Source organism: Populus alba, chromosome 7 (genome assembly GCF_005239225.2).
Source record: "Populus alba chromosome 7, ASM523922v2, whole genome shotgun sequence".
Taxonomy (NCBI): domain Eukaryota; kingdom Viridiplantae; phylum Streptophyta; class Magnoliopsida; order Malpighiales; family Salicaceae; genus Populus; species Populus alba.
Window position 1 is genome coordinate 3,075,013 of NC_133290.1, and position 24,638 is coordinate 3,099,650.

Genomic DNA, 24,638 nt, shown 5'->3' on the forward strand with positions numbered 1-24,638 from the left:
TTTACATAAAATGGTAACAATGTTTAATTATAACATGTACGACCTTACATAATTTTTTTCTTTAATTTTATTTATTCATTTTTTATGTATGTTTATTTTTATTATTGTTTAATTGGATAAATATTTTATCATAATAAATAAAATTATCAAACACAACCAGATATATGACCCAATAGATTGAATATCTTGATCTACATCTATCCTAATTGTTTCCAATTTAGTGTCCTATTATTTTTTCTTTTTGCATGTATTGGTACAAATGATTTTCAATTTATTTAATTGAATACCTACACAAGTTTTTCGATTATAATTTTTTATGTTAAAAAATATATTAGAAAAGCTTACCTATTCATTTTCCCTTAAAAGAAAATTATTCAACACACCGCGGTCAAATAACTAGTCTACAAGTCTGGTTAACATTATAATAATGATAATTTTTCAAAGTATTTTTTATTTTAGAATGTATTAAAATAAATTTTTTATTTTTGTATTACTTTTACTATCAACACTTCAAAACAATTCAAAAATATTTTAAAATAATTTAAAACAAAAAAAATTTAAATAAAAAAAAACTTTCCAAGCCACGTAAGAAATCTATATCTAATATGAAATTACAACTATTTATATTTTTATTTTTAATTAATTTCGATAATATTCATCGAATTCAAATTAAATTAATATTTTTATTCACAAGCGAAGTTCAATTGGCTCGGGATACCAGCACGTCTATTTAAATTTGACAGGCCTAGTGACTAGGCCTGTAAAATGTCCCAGGAAAAGTTACTATATCCATTTTCTTTCTCGTGACCGCTCCCTTGGCATCATCAGTCATCACCAATAAACAAACTGTACACCTTCCAACACAATCAAGCTGAAAGTATCTCCATGTTCTTTTCTCTTCTTTTCCAGTGGCACGCATCCCTTTTTGTTGTTCTGAAATCCAGAATCATTCTTCTTTTTTCTTAACGAATTTTGAAAGATAATGAAAAGGGAAAACCTATTATGTGCATGATGCTTGTTTAAAATTTTGAATTTGGTATTAATTGAGTGATAAGGAAGGGATAACTAAGATTCTCTTAAGTGGGTTATTCCTTTTCATGTTCCAGACCAGATGGACACTATATTTTGGCCTTATTGATTCTGGCATGGACCTACATTCCATTCTTGATGGAACTTGGTTTTAGCAAATGGGTTGTTGCGTTTGCACTTTCTTCATGGCTGCTGTTTTCCAGAGCATACTCAGGTGAGCCTGTTTTGTTTTGAGCTTGCTAATTGTTGAATTTCTTACTTTTTAATTCCTTGCTTGATAAAAGTGGAGGGATTAAGAGGCAATTCTAAAGTCCGGGGAGTGAACTTGGGAGGTTGGCTGGTGATTGAAGGTTGGATCAAGCCAGCACTCTTTGATGCCATTCCCAACGGAGACATGCTTGTGAGCTTTTTTTCAAAGTTTTGGATTTGTATATTTATACATATATTTTTCTTTTCTGGGTTGCCTGTCAATGCATCTCTTTGCCAATGTGTTAAGTGTAGGATGGTACTGAGGTTCGTTTCATGTCAGTTTCGTCGCACAAGTATGTGAGTGCAGAGAATGGAGGTGGTATGGGTGTTACAGTGGATAGGGATGTTGCTTCTTCGTGGGAAACTTTTAAGGTGAAATGCCAAACCAAATTGTTTATGCTTACTTTAATGGATAACTTTGAATTCCTTTGAATTCCTTCCAATGTGTGGTATTATCAATGCGCACAATATCAAGTTTTTTGTTTAGCATGTTAAGATCTGCTTTTATATAAATCACAGATATAATTTATGGCTAGTTGATTAGGATTTGTGGTTGCAATTTGTTAAAATTTATTTCCAAAGTTTACTTAATGATATATCATTAAATGTGGGCCTGCCTTTTTGTTTTTTAACATTGTATCAAATCCACTGAATGGAAAGTGTTGCTAGGCATTATAACAATTTACTGGTTTCATGATTTGAATTTTAGATCTTGAAGTTCTTAAGTTTCATGCCATCTGCGCACAACTTTTTCTTGTGCAATCTCACTTTTATTTATCTAGTTTAAGTTCATATTCTGATGTTTAGCTTGCAGATCAATGCTTGATGGTTTTGAAGCATTAATTTTTTTCTGATGTGGAGACTATGCCTGCAGTTGTGGAGAGTTTCTGCATCTGAATTTCAGCTTCGCACCTCTCAAGGCTATTTTCTAGCATGTTATGGTGAAGGGTGCTCCATTTCTGCCACAGCAAACTCACCTTCAGAAGGGGAAATATTTTATATTGAAAGGAATAACAACAATCAAGTTCACATAAAACTTATTACCGGGCCTTATCTGCAGGTATATACATTTGATTTCAGGAAGAAATTGAAAAACAGAATTCTCGCTTTGTCAATCAGTTGCACTGAAGTTGATAGTTTTCACTATGCAGTTTTTGTCTCTCTCTGGAGCAGGCCTTTTCATTTGTTTGTGCGCGCACTTGCACATGCATCTATTGTGTCCATGGCATGAGCTGTTGATTTCTTTGTCTATCAGTCATCTGTGCAGTTATAAGAATGATAAATAATAAGTGAAAACAACTAGAAAAAACTTCAAGAAGACTTTGAGCCATTGCATCGTGATCTTATTGTGGGACCCAATGGTGGTTCCCGCTAGTCTAATGGCTCATGTGTATTCTTGAAGTTTTTTCTTAATGCTTAGCATCACTCCTACAATACTTGACCACCTAAAAACCTTATTCATGTCTATTATGCCAATTATGAAAGTGCAAAAGGATGAAGCTAAATGAAATTCTAGATTGCTGTGCACAATTTCCTTGATATATGAATGTTTTAATGCTATTTCGTGATAGCATATATTTCTCTTTTAGGTTACAGGAGGAAATCTGCTGACAGCAGACTATCCAGGGAAACCAGGATGGGATGATGATGCAGCTACATTCGAAATGATGATAGTGGCAAACGACTTGCATGGAGATTACCAGCTTGCAAATGGATATGGACGTCATCAGGCTAAGGAGGTTCTTAAGGTGTATTGTTTCTTTTTCTATGTCAGTGTATAATTCAATTTTTATTTATTTATTTTTCTTTTGGCTGATGATAAGCAATTATCTAACATTTAATTGTCACACAGTGTATGTTTTTTTAAAGTGAGTTTTGGCTTTGAAAAAGTAATGGATACTAATTGATAGTGCCATGAGGTTTAATTTTGTTTATGTAATAGGTTTTTCTTTTGGATGCAGAAACACAGAAATAGTTTTATTACTATGGATGATTTCAATTTTCTATATAGACGTGGGATAAATACTGTGAGGATTCCTGTTGGCTGGTGGATTGCTTTCGATCCTGATCCACCCACTCCTTTTATTGGGGGATGCTTGGAAGCTCTAGATAATGCATTCTCATGGGCGCAGTAGGTGTAGCTTTTCTTTATTTCTGTTTGCAAGATTAGCAACTTGAACGCGTTTCTGTCTAATATGTGCCTGAAAACTGTGGTGCAGAGCCTATAATATAAAATGTATAATTGACCTTCATGCGGCTCCTGGCTCCCAAAATGGGGCGGAACATAGTGCTAGTAGAGATGGTACAACAGGCTGGCCTTCCTCTCCAGATTATGTCTCAAAGACATTGGATGTTATTGACTTTTTAGCTTCCAGGTACATTTCCAGACATGCTGTTTATTATCCACTGCCTACCAGGTTTTCAATTGCTTAAGCTTTAAATATATCAATAAACTTTTGATGGCTGTTGGTCATTGTCCATAAATATGTTGTCTTTAAGCGGCATTTAAATTGGCGTGCTTAGTTTGGACAGCTAAGAAACATGATATAATATGCAATTTTGAGTTGTCATGTTCAAGAATGATAGAAGAGTTATTCCCAAGGAGGGGATGTTGCCACAAGCATAGTAAGTTGCAATGCTGGAGACAGAGTGTGAGGTTAGAGAGAGGGTGTGTGAATGTGACGCAGAACCAATTAATGAATACAAGGACAAACACTCAAGGGAACCATTTCTCTGAAAAAACTCAATTTACTTGATCAATCAATATTCATATCGTCGTAACATTCTATGCTTAACATTTATTAGATAAAATCATTGAATGTTTAACTAAAGTGATTATTTATTGGCACCGAACATTAAGTCCTAATAGAAGTTGGCAAACAGGTAATAAGAATAGGAAATCCTACTAAATAAGTAAAAACTATTTTCCAACTTTAACTATTAAATTAGGAATACTAATATTCCTTAGAAGTGCTAAAAACCATGAATAATCATATACCTTTAAAATACTATTCCTATTATTTCTTTCTTTAATCTTCATCATTCTTCCTTGGGTATCTTGATTGTGAGTTTGGACGCGTTGAAGTAGTTGTAGCAAACACTACACAAACTTGAATGACATGCACAACTAGAAGTAACATTTATGTGATTGATACCTTTTACTCGTTGACAACAATTTAGGAAACATGATATCTTCTCAATTATAATACTGAATTTAGAGGGCATGATGAAGTCAATGTAATTGACCTCTTCTTTAGACTCTTGAATGGTGGAATCTTCAATTTGTGAGTGTTAAAAACTTTTTTGTACAAGTTCCGTTGTTTCAACTCCTTTATTCTCAAAATGGTTCTCATGTTGTTCCTTCACAATCTTAATTTTATCTCACAGGCTCGCTACGATGTCATTGTCATTTGCATCCATCAACTCATTTTACATCATGTATCAGTTTTCCTGCTCTTCCACTTTGAGGGTTACTAGATTTGAAGTTACTTGTTGCATTATTTCGTGCTTTGCTTCACAAGCTTGTTATCTTGTTTACTCTTGAATGCCATAACAGATTTTACCCTTTCTGCTACATGCTTCATTATGTTTAGCAAGATCCCCTTCTGCCCCTTTTCTGTTACTTCTTCCATCTTCTTTAGTTGGTCTAAGAAAAGATGTTGTTACATTTGGGTCTATAGTGACTTTGTAATTTTTCAAAGGAGCTTGACTATATACTATTTGACTTGTTTTGAGGGTAGATATTATCAACAAAACATACATTATTGCAGTGCATTTGGACTTTTGGAACTTATTTGCATTGAATATCCATAAACACAGGCACCGTGAATTTGAACTTTAGCTAGAGCAATTGGAAAAAAGCTAGCTCTTCGAACATGAATATCTCATTCATGTAGTCCTTGCTACGTGTTTTGTGCCACACATCATACGTGATTTGAATGAACTCGACTCACTTTGTTCCTGAATAACTCTCGTTCTCCAATTATAATCAATCTTTTCTTTTACATAATATTGATGTTAATTAAGGGAAGATTGAATAAAAGCAATCGTGATATAAGTCCCATGAATGTAGGAATTTATTATGACTCCTTACATTAATCCATAATGAGTCCTATGCATACAAGATGATATTACACAGATTGAATTGTTTGATGTTGGTGTATCATGCATGTTTGTGCTTCGATTGGTCATCTGAATTCCTCTTTCTCCACTAACTATCTTACATGAGCAATGCTATCATGAAGTTCTACGTCTAAATGAAACCCTCACAATGATTGATTTGAATTGCAGATATGCAAGACATCCGGCTTTGCTGGGAATTGAGCTTTTAAATGAACCATCTGCCTCCTTGGTTCCCATGGAGGTTTTAGTTCCATATTACAAGCAAGGCTATGAAATTGTTCGAAAATACTCCTCTACGGCTTATGTAATAATCTGCCAAAGAATTGGCAATGCAGATCCAATAGAACTTTACCAGGCGAATATAAGCTCTCATAATTTAGTTGTGGATTTGCATTTTTACAGTCTTTTTGATACTTACTTTGTTAATATGAGCACTACGGATAACATAGATTTTGTATACAAGAGCAGGGCAGCTCAATTACAGGCTCTGAACAGTGCAAATGGCCCGCTTGTTTTTGTTGGTAAGGCAAGATCTCCATCCTGTTCCCCTTGTAGAAAGAAAGGAAAGAAAAAGAAAAACAGTTGGAATGAGTCGAGTATAAATATCAAAACATAGATAAGAATTGTTTATATTGGGTAAACATCAAATGGATTTATTGAAGCCACTGTTTTTTTTTTAAACACAAACGATGCATTTGAATTTTGGAACCTAATTAGGTGATTTTGAATTGTGTTGGTTTCAGGGGAATGGGTGAATGAGTGGAGCGTGACAACTGCGTCTCAGACAGATTATCAAGATTTTGGTAGAGCACAACTTGAGGTTTATAATGCAGCTTCCTTTGGATGGGCATATTGGACTCTCAAAAATGACAGAAAGCACTGGGATTTTGAATGGAACATTAGGAACAATTATCTCCAACTGGGTAAAATTAGTTCATTTTTGTTCTGTATTCTGCCTCCACCTCATTTTTTTTCTTCTCTCATGTTATAGATAGAAGAACGACACACATCTGTTCTCCCCTTGCACACACGAGCATGCAGGTGAACCTATCTTGAGTACAAATCATTCCTGACAGCATCTGAACTATCTGGTGCAGGTAATTCAACTACCAGGAAAATTTATGACAAGTTAGTATTGCTTGGATTGATTTCTGCCTGGATCTTTCTGCTTTGTATACTATAATGGATAACAGAAGAGTCGAAAGAGGAAGATCCACTGGCGACCCTTTTTTTTGTCATTGAGTTTTTCCCAGATTTTGTCAATATTTATTCATTTGTTATGCCAATTTGCAAGGTCATTAATACTGTAAGAACAAAGAGTTTCCACAGGAAATGTGGACGGTCCTGTAAAAGCATGGAAGCTACAGAGTGTTCTCGTTCTGAATAATATCACTCCTTTGCTTGTTCTCTACAGCCATTTTTTGTATATTAAAATATACACTCTCTTGACCACTTGGCCATCTGTGAAATACCCTAGAAACAGCACAGCCAAAAACCCAAAGTATGATGATGGAAAGTTTGCGAGTCCCGTGATTTCTCCGATCACTGTAAAAGGAACTACTATTCCAGTGGCAGAGTTCACAACCGTTGAACAGATTACAGGCAATGGCGATAGCTCCTGAATGAAAGGGATTTTCTCCGTTCGAACTAAGTTGGAAATTAGGGTTTACACAATAAGGCCTTCAATAAACCAACAAGAATGGAAGAATTTGGCGTCCAATATGTTGTAATCTCTGTACCAGCACCTCATAAAGGAAAGTTGTTCATCAGATCATGGAGAACACACAATAATACGAAGACAGGCAAATCTTTTTGAGACCACTTGTTTATTTGTTAAAAAATAAATTTTTAAAAACTAAATTATTTTTTTTATGTTTGATAATGTAATAAAAAATAAATTGAAAAACACTTTCTAGTATTCGGTTATGTTATGAAAATTAAAATGAAAAATGACTTATTAATGTTTTATTTTTTTTAAGTTTATTAAAATAACGAGGAATAAATCTTATAAATTAAAAAATTGAATGAGAATGAAATTAAAAAAAAATATAATTTTATAAATTATCTCAAATAAAATAAATAATAATCAAAATAATAGAAATCAAATCTAAAAAATAAAAAAAAAATGAAAGATGAAAAAATTAAAATAATAATAATTAACATTTCATAAATTATTTTAAATAAAATAAGTAACAATTAAAAGAATGGGGATCAAATTTTATAGATATAAAATTTCAATAAAAAATAATAAGAAAAAAATAAATAACAATTATAAAAATGAGGATCTACATTAATATACAAATTAAATTGTAAGAGATGAAATTAAAAAATAAATATTCAAAACAAAATATATATGACAATCAAAAGTTTGAGAATCAAATTTGATATAATCAGCAAATAATATAATATTTCTAATTTTTTCATAACTTTCTGAAAGTATTTTCCATCTAAATTTTCTAGGAAAATACTTTTTTAAAAATCAAGCTAAATTTTTTTTGAATGAAAATTATTTTTTATTAACTAACTTTTCAAATGATAAATAAATATAAAAAAAATTAAAAAAAATAATTTTTTAAAAATTACTTTTTGAAAACAAACATAACAATCTTCTTCCAACTTGTCCCGTGGGATGGCGATTTGACCCGCACAACAAGTCAAGGATTGTGTAAGGAGCTGCCTTCCAGCAAGATAATCAAATTAGGAGAGATACTATGCTTTTTTTCTTTTTTATAAATGTTTTAAATCATTTTAATATTAAACATAAATTTTAAACAATAAAAAATATTATTTATATATATTTTCAAGTAAAGAATATTTTTAAAATAATTAAAGTATCACAATCTTGTATTTAAAATTATTTTTGATATATTAACTTATCAAAACAATTTAAAAATATTTAAAATAAAAAAAATAAAATTAATGTTTTTAAAATGTTTTTGAAATTAGAAAAATAATCATGATCTCAAGGGTGACGTATGTCAGCGCTCCAATGATTGCAGCCCAAAAGCACAGCAAAAAGCTTGGTGGGCCAAATCCTAGCTTAAAAGTAGACTGCTTGCCATAGTAGACGCGCAGGCTCTGTACACGGATAGAATTACTTCTGATTAGAGAGAGAAGTGCAAATGTAAAGATGTAATATTTTTTAATTTTTGGAATATAATAATCTTTTAATGGATTTATTATAATATAACGTGTAGGGACTGAAGAGTCATATTCTTCAAGAATCTTACAGAGACAGTCCATCTGACCTGATCGACGTGTATGGTTAAACGTATTTGTATGACTATAGATGCAATATTTTTTAATTTTCGAATATAATAATAATCTAATGAAGTTATTAATTACAACATGACGTGTATCACGGTGAATGAAGAGTCCTATTCTTAAAGAATTGTACAGGGGTAAAAGTATCTTTATTATTATTTTTAAATATTTTATTTTAAAAAAATTCATTAAATATTATTTTTTTAAAAAGTTACTTTTAATACTGACAAATTAAAACAATATAAAATTATTATTTTTTAAAAAAAGCACCCAAGCCCATCTGGTCTGAAGTGATCTGATTGATCAATATGTATGGTGGAATCAAATAATTCCAAAAGAAAGTGCTGCGGTGTGCAATGACCTAAACGTCTGTATGAGAAACCAGCACCACGTAAACAAATGTATATGCACAAATAACAAGGCGTGGCTCCCCTGTGACAGCGAAAGACGTGAGGTAACATCTTTGCTTAGAGTTTGTTTATGTAGTATTTTCTTTTTTCCATTTTTGTATATAAAAGCCAAAAAGACTTGTTTTTTTTTTTCCCTAATATAAAATATCAATAATTAATTATCAAAATATTATTTAAATCAAATAGAATTGTTTTAAAAAATTGAGTCTGTGTTCTGCTGTGGTTTTTGTTTTTCCTTACGAAAAAAATAAATAATTTTTTTTTCTATTTTACTATATATGATTACGTCTGTTCTGTATACAGAACAAATACAAACCATAGAGTTTGGAATTAATAATAACATTGTCTATGGATCAAGAAAGAAGCCAAATCCATGTATATTATATAGTCTAAGTTCCTTGAAAGCCTGGAAAAACTTGTAGCCAGCCAAAGGGATAGGCTTCACGCTCTTAAAAGGACCTCTCTCTGTCTCTCCCTCTCTGCATTAATTGCTATCCTAAATTAGCAGAAACACTTCCGAGAAGATAGAAGGAGATGTCTGGTAACGGTGCCGTCCTGGATTACCAGGAAGCAAAGGTTCCCTTGTTAGAGGAGAAAACTAAACGAGATGATGATGATATTGTTGTTCAAGATCTTGCATGCAGGGTTGGGGTTGAATCAAAGAAGCTATGGCAAATAGTAGGTCCAGCAATCTTTAGCCGTCTCACCTCTTACTCCATGCTTGTCATCACCCAAGCTTTTGCCGGTCATCTGGGTGACCTTGAGCTTGCTGGTATCTCCATTGCCAACAATGTAATTGTTGGCTTCGACTTTGGCCTCTTGGTATGCTAGACTTGCTCTCTGTTTCTCTGAAATTCTTTGTTTACTTTCTTCTGTTGTTGTTTCTTGTTCTTAATTTACCTGACTCAATTAATATTAATGATGGGTGATTTTGTTTAATTATGATATCACAGCTGGGGATGGCGAGTGCGTTAGAGACGCTCTGTGGGCAAGCTTTTGGAGCAAAAAAGTACTATATGTTGGGAGTATACATGCAACGTTCATGGATTGTGTTGTTCTTATGTTGTGTTTTGCTTTTGCCCCTCTACCTCTTTGCCTCTCCAGTCTTGAAGCTACTTGGTCAACCTGATGATATAGCAGAACTTTCAGGGAAAGCTGCTGTGTGGATGATACCACTTCACTTTAGCTTTGCCTTTCAGTTTCCCTTGCAGAGATTCTTGCAGAGCCAGCTTAAGAACATGGTCATTGCATGGGTGTCTTTTGTAGCTCTGTTGGTTCATATCTTTGTCAGCTGGCTTCTTGTGTATCAGCTTCAGCTTGGAGTTGCCGGGACAGCCATGACTTTGAATTTTTCTTGGTGGGTTTTGGTTTTTGGTCATCTTGGCTACACCCTTTGTGGTGGCTGTCCTCTTACATGGACTGGTTTCTCCACCGAAGCCTTTTCTGGCCTCTGGGAATTCACCAAACTCTCCGCTGCTTCTGGCGTCATGCTCTGGTAACTCACCTCCCTCACCTCTAGCCATACGTGGTGCCTGTTAATTAAATATATATTTTTCTTCTTGGATCTCACAAATGGCCTTTTCGTTTTTGCTATTAACCAGCTTGGAGAATTGGTATTATAGAATCCTCATCTTAATGACTGGGAATCTAAAAAATGCAGAAATTGCTGTGGATGCTTTGTCTATATGGTATTATCATTTATTTTTTGTATAATTTTATTTTAAATATTCAATTTAATCAAGTATATTAATATATATTTAACTGGTATGAGGGTTTTTTTTTTGGCAGCATGACCATAAATGGCTGGGAGATGATGATTCCTCTTGCTTTCTTTGCAGGAACCGGGTAATTAAATTTTTACGTGTTAATTCCATGATTTAAACTTGAAAAATTGAAAAAGATAAGCAAAATCTCTTGAACACGAATAAAAATGATTATTATTTTGTTTTCAGCGTTAGATTTTTTATTATATTCCCACTTAATAATTTATATAGAAAAAGTTTTTGAAGGGACCACCATTTTTTAGAGAAGCGTCTTCATATTTTCTTCGACCTTTTACTTCTCATATGTGACTTTCATCACATGATCAGATTAATGATATGAATATGATAAACACTATTTTAAACAAGTAGTGATAAGTATAAAGTATGCGTAGTTGACTGAAAAAGTAGATTGTTTTCTTATATAAATTATTGTTTTTTTTATAAAATATTTGCAAATTATAATGAATTAATTAATCAAACATTTTTAAATTTTATAATTATAGCAAAACATAATCTGCATTATATCATAAGAGCAAGTGATTATTAGATATTAAATTATAGTTTCCGTTTTTTAAAATATTTTTTATTTAAAAAATATTAAATTAATATGTTTTTAAGTATGTTTTTATAATTTTAATACATTGATGTAAAATTTTAATACATTTTTAACGTAAAAAAGGCAATTTCTTTGGAGAATACGAGTTGGATGATTTGACTAAGATCATGCACAGAAGTAGAAGGGTCTCGATCGGCGGCTCGATGTCATATTGATTTTTCTCTTGTTCATATCGAATTTTCCTATTGGAGCCGTGTTTCTGTCCCCCTATATGCTTTGTGGTCATTATTTATTTTGGAAAAAAAATCCAATCATTCAAATAGGAATCAAATAATTATACCGTTTTCATTCACTTAATGACATTGATTTCTTTGATGTATCAATGGACAAAAACTCATACACTGTAAGAGGTTGCCAAAAAGCTAGAGAAATTGTGCTCCCGACAAAATAGGTCATAGAAAAGTTGTCTCAATCCAAAAGCATCACTATGAAAGCTGCCTGCCTTATTTTCTCCGCCTAGCTTTTTTTGTTTATTCATTTTAAAAATATTTTTAAATAAATTTAATTTTTTTATTAATTTTAAATTAATATGTTTTTATTGTTTTCAAATCATTTTAATTTACTGATATTAAAATAATTTTATTTTTTAAAAAATCATTGACATATATTTTAACATGAAAAATTATTTTAAAAAACAAAAACAATTCTAATCACACTACTAAAACAAACTCCATATAGATCTTCTCCCACTAAACTCTCCACCAACAAACAGTGAAAGATGAAAGAATCTATTTGTGTTCCTAAAAAAATTAATTTTTTTTTGTTAAAATTTAATATGATTTGTATGTTTTGGATCGTTTTGATGTGCTGATGTCAAAAATAATTTTTTAAAAATAAAAAAACATCATTAACATGCATTTTGGCATGAAAAGTTATTTAAAAAATAACAACTACCACATTACAAAATATTATAAGGGTGTTTATCCAATACTGTTTTTTAAATATTTTGAACTATTCTAATATAATATTTAAAATCAAAATCATTTTAACAAATAATCTTCACCGCAATATTAAGACATGTTACAAGAACAGTGGTATAGCGGTCGGCCCTTGATCCTGCTTGAAGAGATGGTTTATTTTTCGCAGTTAAATTGTTCTTTTATATAAAGTATATATCCTTCAGACCAACTTGTGTAATTCAAAACAAAGGAACTACTGTCTTGCAAACCGAATTAAACTATAATTAACCCGTTTAATTAAATTGCAGAGTAAGGGTTGCAAATGAGCTCGGAGCTGGGAACGGGAAGGGTGCCAAGTTCGCTACAATAGTGTCAGTGACAACATCAGTTATCATTGGCCTTGTCTTCTGGCTACTGATAATGTTCTTCCACGACAAGTTAACCTGGATATTTACTTCAAGCGAACCTGTTCTTGAAGCAGTTAACAAGCTCTCAATCCTCCTAGCATTCACTGTCTTGCTCAACAGTGTTCAGCCAGTTCTCTCAGGTTACTTGCATCCATGCTTTAATCACAATTTTTATCTGATTTTTTCCCTGGTTCATAATTTAATTATAGCTGTGTTCTATATATATCACCAAGCTTTAACCTGTTAATTTCCTGCAGGGGTTGCTGTTGGCTCAGGATGGCAAAAGTACGTGGCATACATAAACCTAGGTTGCTACTATGCTATTGGAGTTCCTCTTGGATTCCTCATGGGATGGTTCTTTGACCAAGGAGTTATGGTAAGTTCACGTTGCTATGTCTATGCTGTCTGTCGACACCCACAGGCCATAGGAGAAAATCAACAGCTCGCTTGTTCATCATATATACACACAGTGATAATAGTATTCTCGGAATATCTTGTGCATCGATCGAAACTGAATCCTTTTTCAAAATACATTCTCTGCATTACCTAACGTATTTAAAAGAATTTAAATATAAGACTAGTGATGATCTCTCTCGTGATATTACCAAAAAAACCATCAGTGATATTAATTCTACCATTGTCTGTGAACTGAAAACACATGATCGATCAGGGAATCTGGGCTGGGATGATTTTCGGAGGGACAGCAGTTCAAACACTGATACTGGCCGTCATTACCATTCGATGCGACTGGGAAAAGGAGGTAGTTTTTCAATGGAGACTAGCAATTGTTTTTCTTCTACTGTACAGCAGTACTGATGATCTCTCTCGCCATTGTTTAGTTGTTTGATTTGGTCTACTTTGTCGACGTTTGCAGGCAGAGAAAGCAAGCCAGCATGTATTGAAGTGGTCAGAAGCAATCTAAAGACGGAAGTAATTAATTAATTTTAGACGATCGAGTACATCATCAGCTTGTTTCAAGGGATCTCGACGCATAGGTCCCGACGGCGCTCTTGAGTTCTAACTTGGCAGTCAAGGCTTCATTTCTTTGGTTATTATGGTGCTCTATGTATTTTAAATTTACAGAAATAACCATAACGATGTATTATTATGAAATTCTTAGTATTATTTCTGGTCCAGAAAAAAACCTGGCCCAGACTTGTGCTCGAGTTAATAGACTTGTCCAAAGAGACTTCTCGTGAACAATCTATAACAATTATTGATAAATATTACAATAAAAAAAATATAAAAAGCATAATATTTAATGTGGTTTGGGCTTGCGAGTGCAAACTGTAATAGAGTTACATCATGGTATGTGTTTATAGTAAATTCTATTAAATCACATAAGGAGATCTAACTGTAATATTAATAGTTTTAATGGGTTGAAGTAAGAAAAATAAAACATAAAATATATTTTAAAGTAAAAAAATAATTTTAAAAAGCATTTCTTATTATAATATGAAACATGTTAGTTTAAGATGACTTGAAATATATTAAAATAATATTTATTTTTAAAATTAATTTGTTTTAAAACACCTGAAAGTCAAAGTTGCCCGCTGACCTGTGATTTGGTGGACTTGATGGCTGCAAGTTTTCACATCATTGTTTTACTCTACCTAAAGGTCAGAAAATTTTCTAATCATTCTTTTACTCTACCTAAACTCGGTAAAGTTTTCACATCATTCATTTTTTTTTTTTATATATTAATATTAAAAATATTATTTTAATATATATATTAAAAATACTTTAAAAAATAAATCGTAACAATCCTCCTCCCATCACCAGACTTGTAAGATCATAGATGTTTAGGAACTCACGGGTTGCTAGGACAAGTTACTTTACCCCAAGAAAGATAAAGAGGATAAACATGAACCTTTCACTTAGAGCATCAACCCCCGTGGAAGAATTGGTGCTCACAAAAATGTGCACCAAATCGGCGGTGCCTACAGCATCAACCATGAGCACCATGATGTGGCATGGGTTGGTGAGCACCGACCCCTATGCTAGTCTTCCACCTATGACTTTATACATTTCTTTCTTATATTTGTGAATTTTCCTGCTTGAATGCCATGAACACAGCTACAAGTTCATATCTCATCTCACACCAGATGAACCACCCTTATGGCACCTGGCCTCACCCAATCATGAATTCAAGCACGCTGCGGAGAGGATTGATGATAATAATATTTGAGGAGAGGCTTACAAGCATACTCATTGGAAGCTATCTAATACACCACAAGCTTATGTTTATACATGCCCCTGTTTCCACTTTATATCATAACAAATTGCAAACTTCTTGGATATGGCGTTGCTGCAAAAAGAAATTCTTGGAAAATAAATTTATTCCACCACTTGCAATGGTGGTGGGTAAATTATGGCCGAGTTTATGAAATCAACAAATAATCTATCGCTACAAAACAAGTTACAGATGCCCTGGGAAGCAAGCGAGAATTGCTAGGCTGAATCCTTGTAAATTTATTACAAGCACGCCTTGTGATTATGTAAACTGGCGCAGAAATGCTTTACACTACCACCTGATTCTCTTTTGGAGTTTGTATTATTTTGACATACAAGCTAACCAAGAATCTTCTCTGGCTTGCGTTCTGTTCCTTTGGTGAACTTTAAATTTCTCAATTCGGCGGTATAAGGCTGGAGGGCTGACTAATTCAGACAAAGTCAGGCTGGCCGGTCGAAGTTAAGCAACGATGCCACATGCGGCTGTTAGGATCCACAGCTCTGGGATAAGAAATGACTTCCGGGATGGGGAAGTAAACATAATGAGTGTTGCATATTCCGACAGTGATTCCACTATATCCAGCAAATGCACCATGAACCTGCCATAACCATACATCCATATCAGCCACGTATTTATGGTATTAATGCAGTGAAAAATTATCGGTGGCGCGTGGGAAATATTGAGGGTCTTCATGCTGATTTTGCAAATATTAGAGGTACTAAGTCATGGTAACATGTAGATAAAATAATTTACATGCATATGATATATAGTGGAAACGGATAATTTTCCTTGGATATTCAGTTTTAATGTAATGCTCCAGTAGTTTTTATGAAAAATAAAGTTCCAAAAGTTAGAATCAGGGAGAGAAAATATAATTAGAAAAATTGCAATGCCAAGTTGTATTGGTGATGCAAATTTGGTAGAGCTGAAACAATGATTCAATGATTTCAGTAACTGTCTCGACAAGATGCAAAATTAATCAAGTTGATTATTCCACATGCAATGCACAAAGTGGAAAACTGTTTAGCCTAAATGGCAAGTACATCAAGAAGTTTTTACCATACCACTGCAACCACTAAGATTTTTATGCGTCTTTGCATCTTTGATAGTGTTCCAAGAAGAATAATCAATGCTAGTTTATTTTATGGAAAACAAAATATCTATCTTCTGTCTTATTTATCAATTATGAAATAAAGGAAATGCTCAAATTGAGGGATAGAGGGAGACTCACTGCATTTTGTCCGAGAACAGTACATAAAATTCCATCTGATGCATTTGCACGGCACGCGCGTATCATGTATGTTGGGTCAATATACTTTACATCAGCATGAATGCCAATCTCCTTAAAATATTTTTTTGTCTGGCAAAAAAAAAGGCATTGAATTAGTAACACTGTCATACCAGATCAACCCAAAACCTTTTGCAAATGTATAACAATCAAGATTCCATTTACAAATGGATAATAATTGAGATCCATGAAGGAAATAGTCTCCCAAAAAACTAAAAGAAAACACGAGTCATTTGTTCATTAATCGAGATCTATCAAAATATGGCATTTCCTAGCAAAAGGAAGATTAATGACGGGGAATGAAGAAAAACAAAAATGAGAATTTCTGTTTGACTAAATAGGAACTATAATTTTCTATGGCTATTCAGTATTTTTACCATTTAGGAGAATTATAATGTACCACTTAATAGTAAAATAGGTTTTAAAAGCAGTTTACTTTATTTCTAATTAGTAGGTTTACTATCTCAGGAACTGGTCTTTCTATGTTTTGATTTTCATACATTTGGTTTTCCATTTCTATTTCGCTTGATGCTTATAAATAAGCATTAGGTGTGCTTTGATTCCTGGGCTTGTGTTCTTGTTGTTCATCAACTAGTCTGCTCGGATTCAAGAAGCACACCTTGTACATTTCAAGCATTTATCATAGTGGATTCCAGGTTAATCTATCCTTTTTCCTTTATTCCTTCACTTGTTCTAAATCAATTGGTATTGTTCTACATAATTTGCAATCTGGATCCAATCAGTGACCTAAAACCTTGAAAAACTAGGCTAAGCAAACTCCTAATTTCCTGGTGCCAAGAGCTAAAATGTTGTAGCTTCAACTATTGTGCTTATTATTCTGCTCTCTGCTGGTAATGTTAGTGGTTTGATTATCCTTCGCTGTTACCTGTCGAGTGTCCATCTATGCTGAATCTATGTTCTCCTTGTTATTGCCTTGTATCGTTGAGTTTCATTGGACCGTCTATGCTACCAATCTCATCTTTGCTATCATCAATTACCTGTTAATTAAGCTTGAGAAGTTGTGAATTAGGTGAACTTGCTAATTGTTGTGCTGAGGGATTAAGGGAACATAGGCTTCTAAGAGCTGTAATTTTGCTCAGTTGTGGGCCAGTGTGAGGATGGGTGGTGCCATGCCGTTGTGCTTTTGGTATAAAATGTCACTTCCTATTCCTCTAGGTTAGTGGGGAAAAAAGGATTAACTTAGAGCTATTTCCAAGAAATTTGGATTTTGAATATTCACATGCTTTTATCATTATTTAGGAATATTTTATGTTGTATATCTATTTCCTATTTTAATCAAGACTCAAGGGATCTTTGGTGTGCCTATGAAAGCACTCTATTCTATGTTTTTGGGGAGTTATTTAGATTAAATGGAGAATCTTTTGTTCTTGTGAACTTACGAAGATCCTCTTGTGGATATCATAGATCTATCCCAAGGCAAGATAAAACAATCTCTGATGAAGAGATATTATTTCTATGTGATAAAACAATCACCAAGTCAAAAGCATATATGATTATTGGATGTCTTCCTTTATTGACCGAAACTGGGATAACAAAACATGCAGCAAAAAATCACAACCATCAAATAGCATGAGAAGGATGAATAACTGTTATTTCCACATTTGGCAAACACCCTTTTAGTGGTTCTTATGAGAAAAGGCGTGCAGTTGAAAATCATGTTATCTACACTATGTAACAACATCATTTACAGTTGAAGTAATTCAGTAGATAAAAAGCAAGAACTCTGTGAAAACAGTCTGTCCCCAAGTAAAAACCAGAGGATATCGTATGGGAATTTCAGTGACATAAGCCAGGCCCATGTCAAAACTCACCAAGCTTGCAAATAAGCTTCTGGAGCAAAGAAATGCAATAAAGTAGTAATAACTCAAGGCGGAGAAAACTCAAGGAAGAGTGTAGAGGCAAGGGGCATGGACTCAGTCACACAAGATATGTCTTACTATGAAGCTTGCAAATAAGCTTCTGGAGCAAAGAAATGCAATAGTAGTGATAACTCAAGGGGGAGAAAACTCAAGGAAGAGTGTAGAGGCAAGGGACATGGACTCAGTCACACAACATACGTCTTACTATGAAACTGATCATGTTCAATGCATAACTTCATAAATACATGACTTGGAAGAAGTCAAATAAGGGAATAAGATGGCTATTCCAACTACTAAGCAGCTGGGCACACACAAGGCAGGATGAAGAATTCTCATAATCTGGCAAGCAACGAATACAACCCTAACAGACTTGATAATGAACAACTTTGATTAATAAAAAAAGGAACTCAAATGAAGTGAAATAATGAAACAGTAAGCATATTCCATGTAACTCTGCCTATGCTCGCTCAGGTTAGAATAGCCAGTCCCAAGCCCTGTTAAAGGGAGATGGTTGCTGTCGGTTGATAGCCAGAATTTAAACTTGTCCAACAAAGGACATCAGGCGCCCTAGTTCAGAGAATTGACAAGTTGGCAGTAGTAGGGAGGAAAGGTGAATAGGGAGACCTAAGCTAACATAGACGGAAGTCAAATCAAAGGATCTAAGATCTATTGATGTTGAGGTGGATTTAGCATATGATCACACAGAATGATGCGAGGATCCATAAAGTTGACCTTTACTAGTTTGGGATTGAGGCTTGTTTATTGTTGTATGCATATTCCATGTAGTAAACAGTAGGGTTCAATCAAAGAAGGCCGAAGAATTCTCATAACCTGGCAAGTGACAATTATAAGCCAAAACAGACTTTAGTCATATTCATGTAACACCACTAAGATAGTTAAAATTTAGATGTTCAATCAGTCATGCAATTGTTGTCCTTAAAAAAAAATCATGCATTTGCCATACGATCCATGTAACTTAATTACCACGGGTTCCATTCATGAGGAGCCACTATATAAACAATCACTGACCTCCTGTTGAATATGCACACCAAAGTCTCCGAGTACAGTGTTTCCAGATGCATCAGTAGCATTAGTTCTCCCAAGAAAATTCTGCATCATGAACATATTTCTTTCAAGAACAAATCACAATCATTATTTCATAGAAAATCATAAATTAGCCTTTCCCCCCACAAATATATAAAGGATATGATAAAACAAATTTTAAAGAGAAAAATGCTAGTGATGGAATTCCTCTTTTGGTAATTTCCAGGTTCAGAAAGAGAAACACGGCCTTCCAATGTACGTGATTTATCCTTTCCAGAACCTCAACACCTGCCCATGGCCTGATGTTGACTTGAAAAGATATGTCTCAAGTGTTGAAGATAACTTTTTTAGTTTAAAAAGACTTATTTTGCAGAGAAGTTAGAGATCACAGTCAACAAATCAAAATTAAATCACTCAGGTCTAGGAGCAAAAGCAGTATCCAAATCATTAAATTCTAGTTTGAAGAGAAGGGTTGCAGTAAATGAGTAAGAAGAATTCAATTTAGAAATTATAAAAGAAACAGAAGTCATAAAAGAATGAGAGCAGTCAAAAGCCACAATTTCAAAGAACACAGGCAAGAAAAATAAATACTATGGCAAAGTGGTGGTGAAGAACTTTAAAAAGAGACACGGAACTGAAGAAGAAAAAAGAGTGAAAACGCTGCCTCTCTGGCAAAGTGGTGGTCTAATGATGATTGATTCCAGGGCGTTGGCACCATTGTTGATATGGTTTAATTAGGCATGTCAAGAATGGCTTCTGTGCAATTGCCGTGCTTTTATGATTATAATGCAGAACAGGTGAAGGGATTGAGGAAAAAGGATAGAAAACTTCGAAACTATTAAGCCACTTGGCTAAACCCTTGATTCTACAATGGTCCCTTCCTAAATCCACAATAAACTCCACTCTCAATTCCACAAGAACAAAGACCTTTTCTTCTCTTTTTTCAACAAAGAACTTTGGAAACTCAACTTCAGTTTCATCAAAAAGGCATTCAAAATCAATAGAATAGTGTGCTTATAAAAAGCAAAAACCCCAAATGGTCTTAAAAAGGAAGAAAAATCCCTATTTATACAAACTAGTAGATATTCCTAAACCCCAAATGTTCCTAAATAATAACAAAATTATAGAACTAATAATATAACCATAAATTTTTTAATTATCCACTTTCTTGATTGCATTGATACCACAATCTAAAAATCTTCTTAAAAACCAAGAACAATGTGCAACACGTTTCATCAACATGTGGCACAAAGCTTGCAATCAATCACCATGGGCTTAATAGTTTCCAAGCATCCATGCAGAAGCATTGATCATCCCATATGGATTAGCATGCTGTCTAAATCAGGACTCCTATCACGCTGGACAAATGGATAATTCAAAGATGGACTATCATGCTTTTGATATGAAAACATAGTGGTATAACACACCTGTCCAGCTCCTTCTGCTACACATAAGACAGCTGATCCCTTTGTCTCAATTAGGAATTTGAGATGCCTCAAAACACCAAGAGGTCCATGTAAATGAAAAGGTACCTTTCAAAGTGAAAATATTAAATTAACAGGGGTTCAAAAGTCAAAACAATACGTAAATTGAGTAAGTATAAATACCTCTGGAATCAAACATATGTCGATTTGTCCACTAGCTAGCGATGCATGCATTGCTATAAATCCACTGTTACGACCCATCAATTTCACTATGCCAATACCATGATAAGCACTATGTGCCTGTCATAAAATTGAGGGAAAAAAACCAGTTAAGCATGTGTAAATAAGTACCAGGAAAGACATGTAGAAACAAAGGCAAATGTTCACATTGCCATATATTTGAAGTAATAATATAACTGTTTTTTACCTCAATGTAGGCAGAATTTATTGCTCTCTGCGCTTCTTCAACAGCAGTGTCAAAACCAAAAGTTTTGTCCATCATCAAAATATCATTGTCTATGGTTTTTGGCACACCAACTACAGCCACCCTCATCCTTCGTCTACGGCACTAAAACCAAAATTAACTAAAGAGATAAATAATAGGAAATGACCAAGAGAAAGATATGGAGAACCATGCCCAGTTTTAGATATAGAGAGGTAGACTGCGAGTAGAGTCCTACAAAATCCCTACTTGTGTGATACATGGAATTTACTGTCATGCCATTTATAATTTAATGAATATATATATATATTATAAAGAAAAACACGAGCAACAACTTCAACTTCAGAGTTTGGGAATTAACTGTGTGTGTGTGTGTGATAAATATTATATTCTGTGTTGCAGATTCTACAAGTAATTTGTTCTCGGAAAAACTTACTAGAGAATGCTTGGGATTCCCAAACCTCATAAAAAGTTACTTGAAAAAATAAAGCAGAAAACAGTGGAAGGCTACAGGCTTAACAAACCTCATCATGTATTGCATTGGCTCCAGCATGGGTGCCATTCCCACCTAACACAAAGAGCATGTTGATCCCTCTTTCCTGGTGTTGTCATGGAAAAGTATATGAGAACACTACATACCAAACATCACGGGTCTTTTTGATATTAGCAATTTATGCAAGAACACAGAACTTGAAGGCTGATTGAGTACCTCCATGCTGTCCACAATGTCACTAACACTGGGTCCGCCACGTGAAACTCCTAACAAGCTTCCACCAGAAAGGTGAACATTCTGCACCACTTTCCTGGATAGCTGATGATAAAAGCAAAATTCATACAGAGTAATTGGAATCTCTAAACTTAGACATAAATGAGAAGAAAAGCTGTTACATTGCTATATTTGAAACTTCAACAGAAAAGAAATGATAATTTACCGGCATTTCACTCAGGCCTTCATCAGAAAATCCACGATAACCAAAGGGGATCCCAACTATCTTTTTGACACCATAGATTTCAAGTGTGATGACAATCTGCTAACAGGTATATAATATAAGAATGTATGGTAGAACTAACCCCAACCATTAAACATAGCATATAAATTTCCAGAGAAAATGTTATTTTAGTCTAGAGGGTTCCAAGAGTAAGTAGCAGATGGTAACATTCTATGTGTTGGAAAGAAAATTTGAAAACAAAATGTAATTTTCCTGGAACTTGCCAAGCTTCGACAGCAATAAGGATATATATATGAAAAGGATACATCCTTCATGTGGAGGAGGATTATAAGCAGATTGACATGTACATGATACTAACCTGTCGGATGACATCATTGAGACCAGGGCATAAGCCACCACAAGTAACAATTGCTGCCTTTACTTCTTCTGGTTTGAAGTATATTTTTTCCCGAGGCCCAGCTCTATGAACCCTATGAAGATTTCAACATCATATCACCCACATAATATTAGAACTTCACAGTGATGGATGATATTTCCTATGCCAGACAGACATGATAATGATCTACAACTACCACAATTATATTACATAACAAGATAAATGAAATTAGAGAAGAAGTACTAATGCGTATCAAGTTTCGTTAATTTCTTATCTACTGTTTAAAAGAAGTGCAGATAACAGAAATCAGACACTGTTTGTAAGGAAGTAATATGCTATTTGATGAAAATAGGTTATGTGAACAAGGGAACGCAAAAGCATAACGCCCTCATAAAACACCTAGGAGGCTGAATACAGAATGACTTTTGGTAGACGAAGCAGTGAACGGAAAAAAGTCACTCCACAAATTGCAAAAACTTACAATGAAAACTCAATTACACGTTCCAAAACCACACTTCATCACCGTACAAACATGCATTCTAACTTCTCAGGCATGTGTAGAGGGCACTCCAATGTTCTTTCTTGCTCAGATGTAATTTCTCCTTATAATTCATAACTCTGATACTAAAATCTTATACAACATGTGGATGCTCCATGCATTCAGTAAAGTTCGTGTCAACTCTACTTGGATGGGATGGAAATAAGCATCAAAATAATTTATCGCATAGAAAACAGAATTTTGTATGGAAAAGAAAAGAAAAACCGTCCTTCGTTTCTGTAATTTTTCAAGTTCTTGGCAAAAAATGCAAGCTTTACCATTTGCAAAGACTCATAAAGGAGTTTACCATTGTTCGACCCAAGTACAATTGGGATCAATGCACTCAGCTCCAGCAGATGTAGGTGATGAGTAATGTATGACCTGAAAAAAACACAACAAAAGAAAACATCGTTAGACTTTGGAATCCCATAATGAGTAGACCAAACTTTTTTTTCATTTACCTTAAGAAGCACCCTGTCATTGTTATTTATGTATCCATGCCATTCCTCATCAGATGGATATCCACCAGCGAAATCTTCCATGATTGGAGTCCTCATCTTTAGACAAAACGTAGAGGGAATTGGGTCTGCATCAGGAAAGATATCAGTGATATGAGGAATGTTAAACCGTCTCTCAAAATCTCTTTGGTAATTTGTTTTCCAATCAGGATCGCTGAAATCAATCTCTTTGTTCCCAATCTGTGCTGCTAAAACGCCAAGATTTCTTGATGGGCCCCTCCAGTTTCGTAAAGACACAACACTTGAGCGTAGTGGTGGGTTTTTGTCCTTGTTGAAAGAGACGCGACCACCATAACTGAGTTTGGAGCTGCTGATCACGGCGGCATGCGCCACAGAGTCCATCGCCTTTGAAACCGGACGGAGATTTCTATGCTCTGTTTTCCTCTGTTTTAGCTGCCCACAGCGGATTCCGCACCTTTTTAATGTTTCTTTGATTTTCTAACAAGTGGTAAAGTATACTGTAGTCCTTATTGGTTTCAAAAAAATCCCTCATATTAAACATAATTAATTAGTCCATATATTTTTAAATCTATATGTAACTAAATCCTTTTCATGTTCTTTTTCTCACTTATTTCTTCTTAATAATTATAAAATATGAATATATTAAATAGAAAAACAAATTTTATTGAATAAATTAATATCAAGTTAAGTACGGTTAACAATGATTAAGAGGCTAATAGTTTTTAAAATTAGAAGGATTATGTAATATAATTTGTAAAGCTAGAGGGGCTAATATACAATATGTTCAGTCAGAGTTGAATAGAGGGTAGACGGGTAGAGCGACAAGAAGACGCCATCTTGGAGTCAAAGCCTTGTACCTTTTCACTACCATCAGCTTTTGTTTGGGTGTGGTTGTTGAGTTAAGTTTTGTCCAAAAATATTCTGTGCTTGGTCGTACAAATTGTTTCATGGAAAATACTTTTCAATTAATAATATTTCGCTAGCATTTTTTTTTTATTGAAAAAAGTAATTGTGAAAATCATAATGTTGGGCTTGGTGGACATGACAAAGTAATGACATGACAGTTTTAAATCAAATTTTGTTATTTTTAATGAATTATTACCAAGAGGAATTTTAAATGTTAATTAAAATATTAATGTTGTTTAATAAAATAAATTGAAAATTATACATATTAAAAAATTTATTAACACTAATTAAAAATTAAGTTGAGAAATTGAGAAAAAAA

At 33.8% G+C, this 24,638-nt stretch overlaps 3 protein-coding genes across 6 annotated transcripts; 2 read left to right on the top strand and 1 right to left on the bottom strand.

The window, feature by feature from the left end:
- The first annotated feature begins 734 nt into the window (after positions 1–734).
- Positions 735–6,809, top strand: LOC118063170 (probable glucan 1,3-beta-glucosidase A). 4 transcript variants are annotated; one of them, XM_035077121.2, is made up of 11 exons: positions 735–877; positions 1,107–1,243; positions 1,314–1,429; positions 1,531–1,650; positions 2,153–2,338; positions 2,868–3,026; positions 3,240–3,409; positions 3,498–3,653; positions 5,569–5,921; positions 6,144–6,323; positions 6,498–6,809. In XM_035077121.2, the coding sequence occupies exons 2-11, from the start codon at positions 1,168–1,170 to the stop codon at positions 6,581–6,583; spliced, it is 1,602 nt and encodes a 533-aa protein (XP_034933012.1). In that variant the 5' UTR covers positions 735–877; positions 1,107–1,167; the 3' UTR covers positions 6,584–6,809. The 4 variants fall into 4 exon arrangements, with proteins under 4 accessions (XP_034933012.1, XP_034933015.1, XP_034933011.1 ...); XM_035077120.2 differs by having other exon boundaries at positions 754–1,243; XM_035077124.2 differs by lacking the exon at positions 6,498–6,809 and having other exon boundaries at positions 753–1,243; positions 5,569–5,926; positions 6,144–6,295.
- A 2,582-nt stretch (positions 6,810–9,391) lies between these two features.
- On the top strand, positions 9,392–13,962 carry LOC118063173 (protein DETOXIFICATION 27). Its single transcript, XM_035077127.2, has 8 exons — positions 9,392–9,896; positions 10,028–10,569; positions 10,676–10,762; positions 10,863–10,919; positions 12,661–12,899; positions 13,017–13,135; positions 13,430–13,519; positions 13,634–13,962. The coding sequence occupies exons 1-8, from the start codon at positions 9,609–9,611 to the stop codon at positions 13,679–13,681; spliced, it is 1,470 nt and encodes a 489-aa protein (XP_034933018.1). The 5' UTR covers positions 9,392–9,608; the 3' UTR covers positions 13,682–13,962.
- A 1,118-nt stretch (positions 13,963–15,080) lies between these two features.
- On the bottom strand, positions 15,081–23,859 carry LOC118063171 (ATP-dependent 6-phosphofructokinase 5, chloroplastic). Its single transcript, XM_035077125.2, has 12 exons — positions 23,396–23,859; positions 23,242–23,315; positions 22,379–22,490; positions 22,003–22,098; positions 21,780–21,881; positions 21,595–21,669; positions 21,056–21,196; positions 20,812–20,928; positions 20,632–20,736; positions 19,190–19,270; positions 16,224–16,352; positions 15,081–15,590 (listed from the first exon to the last, which is right to left on the bottom strand). Exons 1-12 carry the CDS (start codon positions 23,792–23,794, stop codon positions 15,423–15,425), a joined length of 1,599 nt encoding a protein of 532 aa, XP_034933016.1. The 5' UTR covers positions 23,795–23,859; the 3' UTR covers positions 15,081–15,422.
- Between the last annotated feature and the right edge of the window lie 779 nt (positions 23,860–24,638).